General features: G+C 43.2%; 1 protein-coding gene across 1 annotated transcript in view; it reads left to right on the top strand.

Annotated features, from left to right (window-relative positions):
- The window catches only part of LOC126471056 (uncharacterized), a 642,710-nt gene extending 627,943 nt beyond the window's left edge, over positions 1-14,767 (top strand). Inside the window, exon 4 of the mRNA XM_050099123.1 lies at positions 14,688-14,767. Coding sequence (XP_049955080.1) covers positions 14,688-14,767 — 80 coding nt within the window. The remainder of the gene's footprint in view (positions 1-14,687) is intronic.
- Positions 14,768-14,986: the final 219 nt, after the last annotated feature.

The following is a 14,986-nucleotide window of genomic DNA, read 5'->3' as shown; positions in this document are numbered from 1 at the left end:
CACGATTTTTAAACGGTTCAGCGCTTTCCAGTTTTATGGGAATTTAGTAAGACACTGCTCACATGCGCAAACAAAGCCATAGAAGTGAGGTAATACCCATAGGTATACAACACACCTTACGAACAAGTAACACGGTCATATACTCAACTGACCAAGGTTACTATGAAAACTACCGTACTCTTCACTTACTTATGATAGTCTATGGTAGCCTTCGGTAATTTCAAAACTCTAGCCATGCCCAATTTAACAATCTATACAGTTTGTTTAGTAAACATGTAACCCAATAAATTGCTTATAGACCCCTCCTTTCTAATTTCTAACCAACAGTACGTAACGTTTATGGACCAAGTCGATAAATGTTTTTTCTCAAGGAATAATTTTTTTTGAACCTGTCGGTTGTATTGCATACATGGAACGTCTGTAATATTCTGAGAATATATATACCTAGTGTTATAATTAAACATTCCGTATTTAACACGTTATAACAAGGAAACTAATTATTGTATGACGATGAAACTTGGTAGCATTAATGTCAAGGATATGGGGCAAAGAAATAATGCAGAATAAATTCAATTAAAACACTTTTAATGTGCTGCTACGGTACATCATACCATTACATACCGGTACCGTTACTGCTACAAAAGGGGCTCGATATGGCGGCCATTAGTGTCCAGAAGAATCTGAAAGTGCAGTATTGCATTCTGCACAGCGTAACGAAGCATGTCCGTAGTAGGCTGGCTACCCCTGTTGGTATGCTGCGCATCAGATCAGCACATGTGAGAATGTTCCCCGGGTAAACCCTGTCCTTCAGATAGCTCCATAACAAGAAATCACAGGTAGTGAGATCAGGTGATCTTTCCGGCCAAGCATCTGGAAACGATCGACTGATAATTCGTTCGTTTCCAAATATGTTTCGGAGAAGCAGGTGAACCTCACGACTGATGTGCGGCCGGGCCTCATCTTGCATGAAAACTGTTGAGTTCAATGTGTCTCTCTCCTGTAGGGCGGGTATGGAATTCTGGCGAAGCGTATCGCAGTAACGCTGACCAGTCACACTGCACGTCTTTGGTCAGTGAGTGCCAAACTGTTCAAAAAAATAATGAGCCAATTATGAACGTAGCCGTGAAGCCTCACCGTACAGTGACACGTTCACCATACAGAGGAACTTCATGCACTGTCACTGGAGTTGAAGTTCCCCACCCTCGGACATTCTGAGTGTTCACTTCACCCGTCAGAGAAAAATGAGCTTCGTCTGCCCAGAGAATGGTCCAGGGCCAGCCCTAGTGAACTTCAATCCTTGCAAGAAAGTGGAGAGCGAAGTCAACATGTCGTTGTGCATCCTGTGGAGCACGCTGCTGTACGATATGGATAGTACGGATACCATCTGAGAACTGTTCGAAGTACCTTCCGTGCAGTGGACCACGGGATGTTCAACTGTCGTCACACAGCACGCGCACGGCCTGACGATCGGGAATTGCACAGCGTTATTTGCCATAGCAACAACGATTTCATCACCCTCCTCTGGAGCAACCGGTCGTCGGCCTCTTCCCGGAGCGACGGCCAGTTCTCCAGTTGATTCGAACTTCATCATCCTCCGCAAAGCAGATGGAGAAAGTGGACCCTTCCGTAATCCTTTCAGCAGGCGATTGCCTCGAAGTGCAACTGCAGTATTATTGTTGTTTTGGTAATAGAGCTTCACCAATAATACCCTGCTCCTTTTGTCCAAGCTCACGTTGACAAGTCAACAGGTCGGGTGTGCAAGACTATGAATCACGATGACTGATCACGGCGCCTCGAGGCCGTAGTTGGAACTGGACGGTGGCGCTGTGACGCATGGAAATCATCCACCCCATACTCTCGAAATTAATGCTACCTCGTTTGGTACTCGTACGGTAATTAGTTTCCGTGTTATGATGTATTAAATAGGGGAAGTTCAATTATAACCGCAACACTGTATCAGCGCGGAGTAGCCGCGCGGTCAAAGGCGCCTTGTCACGGACTGCGCCGCTCTCCCCGTCGGAAGTTCAAGTCCTCCCTCGGGCATGGGTGTATGTGTTGTCCTTAGCGTAAGTTAATTTAAGTTACATTAAGTAGTGTGTAAGCTGAGGGACCGATGACCTCAGCAGTTTGGTCCCATAGGATCTTACCACAAATTTTAAAAGAAAGTATATATATATATATATATATATATATATATATATATATATATATATATATATATATATATATAACATGTTCTAATAAACTGACATCAGCTATTCAGTCTGAGCCGTATCGCATTTTTTATATCTTCGCAGAAGTAACCACCCTGTTCTCAAGAAGCTCATGGTTATTTTCATGTTGTAAAACACATAATTTATTCTAGTGATCGGCTTAGCTATGCTAACAACTGCGAAAATGTACACCACACTCTTCATTTTCTACTTTTCCTTTTCCTGTTTATTTACGGGCTCGATTTTGTTATTTGAGTTGAAGCAATTTTAGTGACAACTGGTGGCAGGATGCCCTTTAAGATGCCACGACTCCCCCTGGGACGGAACATAAGTACCACACCTGCCTGCGTCTAGTGCAAATCCCAGTTCAAATGTGAAAACGTTTTCTAATTGTTTGCTTAGTGGGTATCAGAGGCGGGACGTAGTTACCAGCACGATATTTGCCTAAGTGTATGTGACAAACCGCCTAAAAACCAATCTAGGTTGGCTGGCTCAGCAAACCTCGCCGGAGGGAGGTGAATTCGACGCGGGGCAGGCTCGTCTCCGCGAATACCAGAAGCGGAAAGTTAATGTGCGCGGCTATCCGACGGGGTATGTCAGCTACACCCTTGCCGTGACGTTAATGGTAAGTGCTGTTAGATCAGGCAAATGATACACAAAGTCGACAGTTAGCTGTGTTTGTGCATCGACACTGAAATGTGATGATGCTTAATAATGTTGGAGCTTGAGTTTGCTGCCTTCAATAAGCCATACTGTTTACAAGAGATATGCAAATGTGGTACACATAATCTGATGGTAAGGTGCTCATAGGAGATGAATACTGACCATTCAAACCTGAATATACAGGTGAAATCATTGTTGCTGGATTTAACATCAATAACATGTGGGTGCTCATACTTTCAGGGCGACTCGGGTTGCACTCTTGCGTTAACATTATGCGTAACAGCCTTGCGCAACAGTTTGAGCGGACAGTCTCACAGAGTGTAAAAGTGGTCCTCAGTCCGAAACGTGCTGCTTGAGTCTGTTTCGTGGAGAGCCAGACCCCAGACGGTTTTTGGGTGCGCATGGAAGAGCCATGCTTCTCTCAGCAAATATCGTTACTTATCTATGACGAAATAAACCAGGAGGAAAGAAATCACCCATGGAACTGTACTAAACTATTCACTTTTGTGGCATACTAAAGAAAAATACCAATACAATCGGGCATCATCAGTAGATGCCCGAACGGAAATGACCGTCATCATTCAGAAACCAGTCTCAACTCTAAAATAAAATATGAAAAATCATCATACAAAAGGGAAAGAACGAGGAAGAATAAAAGTAGAATCTCTGGATCAAATATGCAACTTGTATATTGTATATGTATACATATTCATACTTAACATACACGTGGAGCTTGACCAATGAGCTAAGGACGTATAATCCTCAGCCTCCTGTGCATTTCAAAGGAGCCAAAGCGAACGTTTTATTTAATCACGTATGGGACGGATGTTATACATTACCACGTTATATGGCAGTAATCTATACCCATAGTGAACTTATCATCTGTGACCTCTTACCTTGAAGGTTATGTGTCAGCAACGTCCTCTGGGCCGATAAATACTGTACTGCCTGACTCAGTCTTTCTGTACTCATCTGAGCCTCTAGTTCAGTCTGTACAAGGTGATCATAAGGCACACAACATAGACAGTGGGCTAGTGTATCATCCTCTTTTACTGCCTTACAAGATGGGAACATTTATTCGAAGTTGTAATCTGTGACTTTCACCAGTTATTTTTGCTCTCTTTAATTATTCTAAAGAAATATTTTATAATATTTTTGCATATTTTTGTTTCTATAAGTCATAATATTTCTTTGATTAAATTTTGTCATTTATCTCTTTGATTAAATTTTGTCATTTATATATCATTTCCGTGTGTGACGGAAGACCATGTTGTGAAATACAGTTAAAAAATCTGTAACAGTTCTTACCTTTACATACTCCTGAAATGTGTCAAACACTGCATCACAAACTGCTGATATAATTCCCGACATTGTATTCTAACATTTTAAACAGATATATAAACTTGCGTGTGAGTACGTATTGTCTGTTGGCTCCTGTCTCGGAATGTTAGGCTGAAGTTTGAGGTGGATTTCTCATCATGAGGGCAAATGCAGATGCAGCAGCAGGAATCACAGCAGAGAATGCTGACTGACGTTGTAGTCTCGCCCAAATTGACAGCTCACGCTTTTTGTACTGTTTTCGCACAACAGTTTTCCTTTGTAAATGAAAGGGCGCGCAAGCCATTTCGCGAAAGAGTCCCACGCACTTCCTTCAAGAGGCAAGTCTCGCTCAGTAACGTCACCTTTAAAAACATGTATAAAAAGTATATACTTCTAAACAAACAATCGTCTGTATTCGCCATATCGTCCTGCGAAGCTTGTGATAATGTCCTGCGAAGGGGCCCTTCGTGACAACTCTGTTGGTTGTCCTGTGTGTATTTTTTTTCTTTTGTGGCGGTAGCATGAGTTAGAGGAGGATCATACACTGCACCGAGGAAATTCAAACTATCGGCAAAAAATCCAATCGCCTCACCGCTATGTATCACCATGGCTATGACAATAGACACGCGTTTGGGAGGAAAATGAAATGAGCGTGTGGCATTGTTGAGTTGACACCCCATCCTCCCATTCAGATCAAGGTTAACGGAATGTGTCCCTAACACGCTAAAACTGAATATCAGCACGGTTCCTTCGTAACTGATAAGGTCTGTTTCCTTCCTCATCCTGCTCCTCCAATTCTAGTTTGCGCTCTGTAAGTAATGGCTTCGTCGTCGATGGCGGATTAAACTCTAACCTTCCCTTCTTTTTGCGATATAAGAAGGCGGTCGCTCTTATTTTCCATTTCATAAAAAAGACGATGTGACATACTGGACAAGTGGAGACATACGTACTTGGAAGCTCTTCAGATGCAGTGTGCGCATAATGGTGTGGTACTCTGTGAGATTAGCAGCCCCTGGACACGTGTAAACCAAAATGTATTGTTCTTGATTTAACTCCTTGTTGAGGCCGTGAAGACCACTCGCTGCTCACGCAGTGCCATATTCAGCCAACGGCGTCACCGGATGCGGTATGGAGGGGCTCTTGAGCAACACATCGCTCTCCTAACATTGGTTTCCAGCCTTGGTGCTGTTACTTACATCAGTTGACAATGCTGAGAACTTTCCGTTCCAGTGCGCCCACCGAGGAAAAGACCCTGGCTCTCTCGCTCCCCAGTATGGCCGTCTGATACGCTAACAACTCAGAAACAGAGCCAAACATTGTCGTAAATTACGGAAATGAATAATGGATTTGCCATTTACAATGTCATTCGCTCCTTGCAGACAGTATTGTAACATGACGTTTAATTTATGTGGATTGAGGGACATCGCAAAGCACGCAGAGAAGACGTCAAACTTTTGAAACACGTTATTATGTACGAGGGGCGTTCAGAAAGTAAGCTCCGATCGGTCGCGAAATGGAAACGACTATGAAAATCCGATAAAGCTTTGCACAGATGTGTTGGGTAGTGTCTCTAGTATAACCCCAGTTAGCATCACGTCGCTCTTCTCATTTCTGAGCTCGCAGTGAGTGCGTAAAGATGTCTAGAAAATATTGTCTGCCGCCAAGTACGAGGGCCTGGTGAGAAATTTCGCCTGAAGCTATGCAGCTAACATTACATAACTGTCGTGCTGTTTCGTCTTCACGACAATTCTCAGCCGCATTCTGCAGGGGCAATGAAGATGCTCATGCATCGTTTCAAATGGAAATGTTAGATTACGCACAATACAGTCCGCAGTTGTCTCCCCCTGAGTTTCATCTCTGGTCACATGAACCGCTGTCTTTGAAGACAACATTTTGACACAGACAACGAGGTGTAGGCCAGCGTGGAGAATTGGCGGAAAGCACTGGCGGCTGCCTTCTATGATGAGGCTATTGAAAAGTTGGTACAACGCTATGACAAAAGTCTAAGTCAGAACGGCGACTACGTAGAGAAGTAGCTGAAAGGTGTAGCTAATTGTTACAAGTAAAACATTTCTGATGTTCACTGTGGTTTCAATTTGGCAATCAATCGGAGCTTACTTTCTGAACAGGCCTCGTATTTAAAAATGGAATACTGCATCTGGCATCTTGCGGACCAAGAACATTTTGCTTTTTGCTTTTACAATAATATACGATAAAAGCTACACGCTTGCTACATGCACCGAACAGGATAGAAAATTACATAACATGAACTGTATTCCGACTATTCACAAGAAAGTAAAGCTTTCAGTAGGGTTAAGTCCACATTATGGATTAACACGTTCATTCTGAAGCTGAGAATTATGTTTCTCGCTGTAGGGCGGCGAGCGTATTCGCGCTTTCCTTCATCTGTCGGCGTCGCTTTTCCTGTGTTTCGCCCTAGGGGGATTGGGGGAGGGGGGGCGGCGGCTGTATTCAAATTCCTAAGGCTACTATTTCACTATATTGACCTACTATTTTTAAAATAACGAGTAATCATATTGAATAATTTTACACTAAATTAATCACAAATTATGTGATCTCATTGGTTCAGAAAGCTCTCTCGTTGAAGTGTCACACAAAATTGCATTCAGAGGGGTTTGTCTGTGTCCGCAGCTGGTGGTCTAGTACGCCGGCACGGTAGCTCAGCGTGTTCGGTCAGAGGTTTAGCTGCCCTCTGTAATAAAAAAACTGAGTTAACCGATCAACGATCAACGACGAACTTACGACGTCCGCTCCGAGCTGATGCAACGAACGAAAACGAACCAAACGAGGTTAAAAAAAAACAGTTGCTAGCGTTGCTGCTTCTGGATCACGGGGTCCCTGGTTCGATCCTCGGCCGGGTTGGGGATTTTCTCTGAAGGGGACTAGGGTTTTTGTTGTCCTCATCATTTCATCATCATCATCATTCGTGACAGTGGTTCGATAGGATTGCGTGAAAAATTGGACTGCGTAAAAATTGGGACTTTGTACAGGCGCTGATGACCGAGCGGTTGAGCGCCCCACAGACCAAACATCATCAGAGCTATTCGTTGCGCCTACTTGATAGGTAATACATCACACCGTATTGTATTGCTGGTAGCATAAATGGCAGAGTCGAGCGTAGCTACCGATGGTACACGCGTAACTATTGAACCAAGAACTGACTGACGCTCTGTCTATACCATTTGCCATGTGCTTAGTTAAGATCACGATACGAGGAAGCTAGTTTTAAAACGATTCTCTCATATTAGATTTTATAAAGAATGTGATATTTTATAAATAATGTGATATTACATTTGGATTGTGCTCACAGTGAGACTGGCCAGTAGGCATATATCTTCTCTTCTTCTCTGCCTCTCTCTTCTCTTACCGTTCGCGCGGCCCCGCCGGAGGTTCGATTCCTCCCTCGGGCATGGGTGTGTGTGTTGTCCTTATCGTAAGTTAGTTTAAGTGGTGTGTAAGTCTAGGAACCGATGACATCAGCAGTTTGGTCCCTTAGGAATTCACACACACATTTTTCTCTTACTGAATTACGTGGCAGCAGGAAAAATCCTACAATGGGGAATCTCCATAAATAAAAAGAAAACAAAATCAAGTTATGGAAGAGAAATAGAATCTCTGCACCACATGATGCTCATGTATATGAACAGACGCGACAATGGAGAGACATTGTCGTACGCAATGGCAGCATTCGCTATAAATAAATAGATGACGTCGTAAATGATAGTGCCGGCCCATGTGGCCGAGCGGTTCTAGGCGCTTCAGTCTGGAACCACGCGACCGCTAATGTCGCAGGCTCGAATCCTGCCTCGGGCATGGATGTGTGTGATGTCCTTAAGTTAGTTAGGTTTAAGTAGTTCTAGGTTCTATGGTACTGATGACCTCAAATGTTAAGTGCCATAGTGCTCTGAGTCATTTGAACCGTTTTAAATGATAGCACCACACAGTTACTTACAACATCTTGAAACGTAGTGTGAAAATATCTGGCGATTTCCCTACACATCAGAAAGTGACTTACTGTGCTATAGTTTCATTTACAAGTTTTTTTTATTCTATTATTAACATCCCCGGCGGAGGTTCGAGTCCTCCCTCGGGCATGGGTGTTTGTGTTTGTCCTTAGGATAATTTAGGTTAAGTAGTGTGTAAGCTTAGGGACTGATGACCTTTGCAATTAAGTACCATAAGATTTCACACACATTTTTTATAATTAACATTTTTGGCCTAGATTTATTCGTATGGAAGTAATGAATGTAGTTGCAAGTGCTGTTACTATTATTCAAGCACTCAACATAATTCATCAAAGTTGCAAACTCTTCTCTCGTATATCACAAACAGAAGAAAAATCTGACACATCTGAAGAGAAGTACAAAACCACCCAAGGAAGATGTTTTGCCGTGGCAGTTAAAGCACTGCAGGAAGTAGTCGGCACTCTTCCTGCGGATAATCTGTTTGCCAGCCTCGCCGTAAAGAATCAGAGTAAAAGTGGGCAGAAGGGAAAGACACTCGCTCCGTGAAGCATTGCGCGGTATGTCTGCCGGAGAGCGCCACCGCCTGAATAATGTATCAGGCCATCGTCCCCACGTCCATTTCCAACTGCACTATCCGGCCGCAAGTTTTCTCGCTTCTGCTCTCCACAGTATTAAAGCACCACACCAGCCCGCATTACAACTTCCGTATGTTTTGTTATTTAACTATAAGTTTCTCGTAACTGGGATTACATAAACAACATTATACATTCCTGTAATAATCTAAGTTGTTGAGGACTTCCAGACAATCTCCATCTCTAATGACCTCGTCGTCGATAGTACGTTAAACCCCAATCTTTCCTCTTTTCCTTCGTATTGCGACAAGTGCGGTGATATTTGACAAATGTGTGAAACGCCTAAAAACTGACACGGTAAACTTGTGCTAGTCATTTGTGCTCTTATACACTGCCTAACAAAGAAGTGAAGCGCCCAGAAGACATGGTCGGATGTCGATGTGACTTCGTACACTTATGCACTATCTGCTGGTATGTAAATGGTTAGAGTCGCAATTCTCTGTGACAGGCAGAACGGCCCCCAGCCTGCATTACTGTTGTTGGTGTTTAGTGTTGTTACCACAGAAGGGATGGGAACGTCAGATGTTGAGTGATCGCTGAGACGGAGACGGAGGTGCCGCGTACTCGTACTCGTGTGAGACAGCGTTATCAGCTTGGCAGACCTTATTGAGGGGCTCAACTTGGCTGGCTGGTCAAATTGTACAACATCCAGATTTATGAGCCATTCTGATGTAACAATGGCCCAGTGTTGGAGTGCGTGAGAGCGCCAGGGCACGCATACACGTCGACTAGATTCCGGTCGACCACGTCTGACCACCACAAGGGGGGATCGCCTTTTTGTGCACCAAACATCGTAGCCCCTTCACATTTGCACCTGCCGTCCGGAAACAAGTAATGGACTCCCTAAAACATTCTGTGCCATCCAGCACCAGTGCTCGGAGACCAACAACAGCCTAGCTAAGGAATTTCCGTCTCACGTGTAGGCTGCCGTTAACACCACAACACAAACTGCTGTGTTTGGAGAGGTGTTGTGAACGGGAAGCATGGACTGATGACGAATGATTGCATTGTGTTCAGCTATGAATTGCTGTTCTGTATCGCTCCGGATGACTATCGTCGACAAGTATGGCGATGACAACATAGGGAGAGCTTGCATTCATCCAATGTTTTGGAGAGACACAGTGGACGTATTTCTGGCATGGTTCAAATGGCTCTGAGCACTATGGGACTCAACTTCTGAGGTCATTAGTGCCCTAGAACTTAGAACTAGTTAAACCTAACTAACCTAAGGACATCACACACATCCATGCCCGAGGCAGGATTCGAACCTGCGACCGTAGCTGTCCCGCGGTTCCAGACTGCAGCGCCTAGAACCGCAGGGCCACTTCGGCCGGCTTATTTCTGGCATCATGGTGATGATACCTACTGCGTATGACTTCACGACATAGCTGATAATAGACTGAGGGAACTCTTACGGCACAACGGTTGTACTTGTTGCCTCGAAATGTGTTACCTCTCATGCGACAGCATCGTGATGTCATTTTTGAACAGGACACTGTTCGTTCATACATTTCACGTGTCTCTATGAGCTGTCTACGTGATGTTGGGGTACTCTTGTGGGCAGCAAGATCTCTAGATCAGTCACCGATATAAAATGTGTGGAACCAGCTCGGGTGTCAATTCCGTCCCAGTGCCAACACCCGTGATGCAACTGACAAGTTATAACAGTTGTGGGGCAGTATGCCTCAGGAGAGGATACAGCGGCCTTATGACATCCTTCTCAACCAAATCAGTTCTTTGTAAATATGATTCAAATGTGTGACCACTAAAAGAACATCGCATACCCTTTTTCCTCTAATAATTTGAAGAAACCACAGAAAACATCAGTCAGAATAGTCGTATGGAGATTAGGCCCTCATCCTCCCAAATACAACGGCATTCAGTAGCCAATAGCGTGACAGCCTTCGGTTTACCCCTAACGTACAATTCATTTATTTTTTTATTCGTATGGCTAGGACCCTCGTCGACAGACCGTTCGCCGGGTGCCGATCTTTCAATTTGACGCCACTTCGGCGACGTGCAGTCGATGAGGATGATGATGAGGAAAGCACAACACCCAGTCCCTGGGCGGGGAAAATTCCCCGACCCAGCCGGGAATCGAACCCGGGCCCAGAGCATTGACAATCCATCACGCTGACCATTCAGCTACCGCCCCTAACGTGCAATACAGTTTTGTTTATACATTCTCGTAAGGAAGTAATTTAATTATGTAAACATTGTTCATTGACCAGTACTGACCACTGAACGCGCTACACATACTGTACACACATTATTTCATAATATAGCATTACACACACTATACACACTCAATTAGCTAACATTAGGGCCATGACGATGACGTTTGGTTTCCACGCTGGTACTGCAATTTGCCATCTGCTTGCTTGAAATATCGAGTCCGCGTTCCACCATAATAAGTAAGATATTTGGCTCAGAAAGAGGATAAGATGTCAGTATTACACACTGCAGAGCTTTGGCGTAAGATTTATCAGAAGAGGGAAAAAGAAACATACTGCGAAGGTGTGTCCTGATATGTCCAAAGTTTCGAAAGCGGGACGAATATTGAGAAGTTCTGATTGATGAAAGGAATTCGTTTTGCGTCTTCATAAAAAGTGATCCTCAAGTACTGTAATATGACAGAAAATTAGTGCTACAACTCCCTGACAGAAAAACACTGTGTATATGATCGTAACTCGAACCCTCAGCACAGCACTCTTGCTGTTGTTGTTTTCAGTCCTAAGACTAGTTTGATGCAGTTCTCGACGATAGTCTATCCTGTGAAAGCATTTTCATTCGTCCGTAACTTCTGCATCCAACATCCATTTGAACCAGCCTTTTTTACTAGTCCCTCCACAATTTTTAGCCCCAATACTTCCTTCTATTACCAAACTGATGATCCCTTGATGCCTCAGGACGTGTCCTGTCAACAGATCCCATCATTTAGTCGAGTTATGGCATAAATAGCTTTCTTCGCCAGTTCGATTCAACACAACCGCAATAGTTATTCGATAAGCATGTCCAATTTTCAACATTGTTTTTAGCACCTTACTTCAAAAGCTTCTATTCTCTGCCTGTCTGAACCGCTTATCGTCCATGTTTCACTTTCGTACAAGGCTTCAGTCCGTACAAATGTCTTCAGAAAAGATTTCCTGACATTTTAATTTGTATTTGATGTTAAAAAATCTTTCTTTCATAAAATTTTCATTGCTGTTGCCAGTCTGCAGGTTATATCCTTTCTATTATGGACCCCATCAGTTATTTTGCTGCTCAAATAGCTATATCCATCTACCACTTTTTGTGCCTCATTCCCTAATTTAATTCTGTTGGTATAGCCTGACGTATTTGGAATACATTCCATATTTCTTGTTTTACTTTCGCCAATATTCATCTTATAACCTCTTTTCAAGGCACCACTCATTCCGTTCAAATGCACTCCCAAGACTTTTGCCGTCAGACATGCAATACCATCGGCAAACCGCAACGTTTTTATTTCTTATGCGTGAACTTTAATTCTCTTTCGAAATTTATCTTTGGTTTACTTTATTGATTCGGCAGTGTACAGATTTAATAGCATTGGAGAGAAGCTACAAATCTGTCTGACTCCCTTCTCAACTGGAACTTCCTTTTCGCGCACTTTAAGTCTTTTCATTGCCGTCTGGTTTCTATTAAAGTTGAAGGTAAACTTCCGATCCCTGTATTTAACTCCTGCTACCTTCATAATATTAAAGAGAGAGTACTATACCGATCCTTCTTTGCTGCTATTCATCAAGGACTCGCGATCTGTGATCACAGTTTCAGTTCTATCAGTGTCCTTCCCCTCATGAAAAATTACGTTCTCAAGAGCAAGCGAGGTTCTAATAAATGGAATGCCGTCTTGACGACAGTTTTGACGAAGATCACGTCGTTCTTTGAGAGAGCAGGTACGTTAAACAGCAAGTACATTAAACAAGAAGGGCAGAAATTTGTCAATACCGAGAGCGTCTAACGTGCTCTACTACAAGTTACGTCACCTTACATAGTGGAATAATTTCGTTGTCTGACTTGTACACCGTCGACGTCTTGTATTATAGATCAGAGCGGACTGGACTGTTCCACCACAACTTAGAAAGAGTTCTGCAAAAGTCTGAAGTCACTATGTACCCGATTAAGTTCACGGTCTGCTCCTAACATTATATTTCTTAGCCTACAAATACTCGTAGACATCCTCCATTGATTTAGAGATGGTATTAGCGGACAGAAGAGCGCTAGAAAGCGAAGTACATCAAGCGATGTCTACATCTTCCTCAGACTTTGACTGGACTGTCTAAATAAAAGGTGCATTATAAGATACTAACAAAGTATCAAAAAATTTAACAGTTACTTTTAAATGCCCCACGAAAAATTATTGTAAGGATCAAAGACCTAAATAGCATCATTTGTGACTTTCTGTATTTTAAGAGAAAATGATGTAACTCTGTGTGACAGTAGCTTTAACTTACTTTCTTCTACCCAACGTGCGAAGAAATAAAAAACCCTTTCGTTAGTTATTTGTCGAAGAACAGCCAAAATAGCTACTCCACAGGTTCCGAACCAAGCACCAGTAGCCTTAAAGATGTACCGGGTGGTTACAGTTCAAGTGCAGCCACTCACAGAGGTTCAGTGTGGGCTGTAATTATCGTATGGCGGCGAAACGCGATAGACATTCTAATGTATTAACGCAGAACCGATTTACGTTGCGAAAAATTAGTTCCAATTCTGGCCACTAGGTGCAAATCTGGCGCTGTGAATGACAGAAAGACGAACAGAAATGTTTCCATATGTAATGGACTAGGAACGCGACGTGGGCAGAAGGCATGAGCGAGAAAGGCAAAATGTTGATATCATTGTTAACTGCCGCATACACAATTTGTTCAGTATGAGCACCGGAGACGTCAATGACAACCTGTACAGTGCTAGGTTTGCACCTGGTGGCCAAAATTGGAACTAATGTTTTTCGAGCACAAATCGGTTCCACACTAACGCATTAGCATATCTACCAAGTGCAGCACGATAATTACAGCCCACACTGGACCTCCGTGAGTGTCTGTACTTTAATTACAACTACCCGGTATGTTGATTTTGTTGAATGCAAATTGCTCTTAACACTCCTTCAGCCGACCGGACATACCAGAAGACTCCTGAGGAATTTCCAGTAGAGGTCTCGAATGATCGAATATTGAAGAAGTTGTGACTCTTCAAGCTTTCCCGGCGGATGAGTTGTAAATAGTCTTCACGGGTTTGCCGCCGGATGACGTTGTGCAAATTCCACAATTGAAGAAGTTGTTTGAAGGGGAATATTAGGTGGCACAATAACGTAGAAGATTTTACATGCAGTGACAACGGCCACGAATCCCTGCAACATTTTTCGTTGTTGTTCTTGTCGCATGTTGCTTGATGTAATCGTGTAGCACTGCAGTTTCATTCCCCTTCAATAATGTAAAGCGCTGAATTCCTAATCCTTATTGGGCTGCATACATCAGAGTGCAGCAGGTCCCAGCATTCGTTGGTTCGCCAGTTTCGAGGAAGTAGCAGCACATCTGCAGTGTGATACCGATTATCGTATCATAATCATTATTCATCACTTGTAACTGCTATCTGTAAAAACCAGAACACTTCTGTTCCATGAGAGCAAAGAACAGCACACTTGAAAGTTACATGTGAATGTTGTTAATTCAGTACGATCACATTTCTTGGCAACGAAGTTGTTGGAAGTGCCGACACATCCATATATTTCCGTCACTTTGGCGACGGACACACGCTGTCCGATATTATCAATGTATCATGTACACAATATGCAGATTGTTTATTAACATCTCAGCCTTTTATATTATTTACTTATTATTTCCCATCTGTTTCAGGTAAGGAGTCCAGAAATCCGTCACTTGCTTACGACAGCAACGAAGTGCGTGACATACTAATAATACACCAGCAGGTATGAGTTTTTAAGTTTACTCAGTCTTGTTTGTTACTGTGTGAAGTTAAGGTATATCCAGCGCGCGATTATCATCATCTGGTGACCAGAGGCTCCCGCTGCAGATGAGATGATGTGTGTCTTCACTCGAGAAACTAGAAATATTTTCAAATCCCGGAGAGGCCCAGCTCTCCCACGTCTTGTTTATGTGAGTGAACCCAGTGGTAGCATCGGTTGTTCATATTC

Source organism: Schistocerca serialis, chromosome 3, assembly GCF_023864345.2.
Source record: "Schistocerca serialis cubense isolate TAMUIC-IGC-003099 chromosome 3, iqSchSeri2.2, whole genome shotgun sequence".
NCBI lineage: Eukaryota > Metazoa > Arthropoda > Insecta > Orthoptera > Acrididae > Schistocerca > Schistocerca serialis.
Note: the sequence above shows the minus strand (reverse complement) of the source record. Positions and strands in the feature narration are given on the sequence as shown.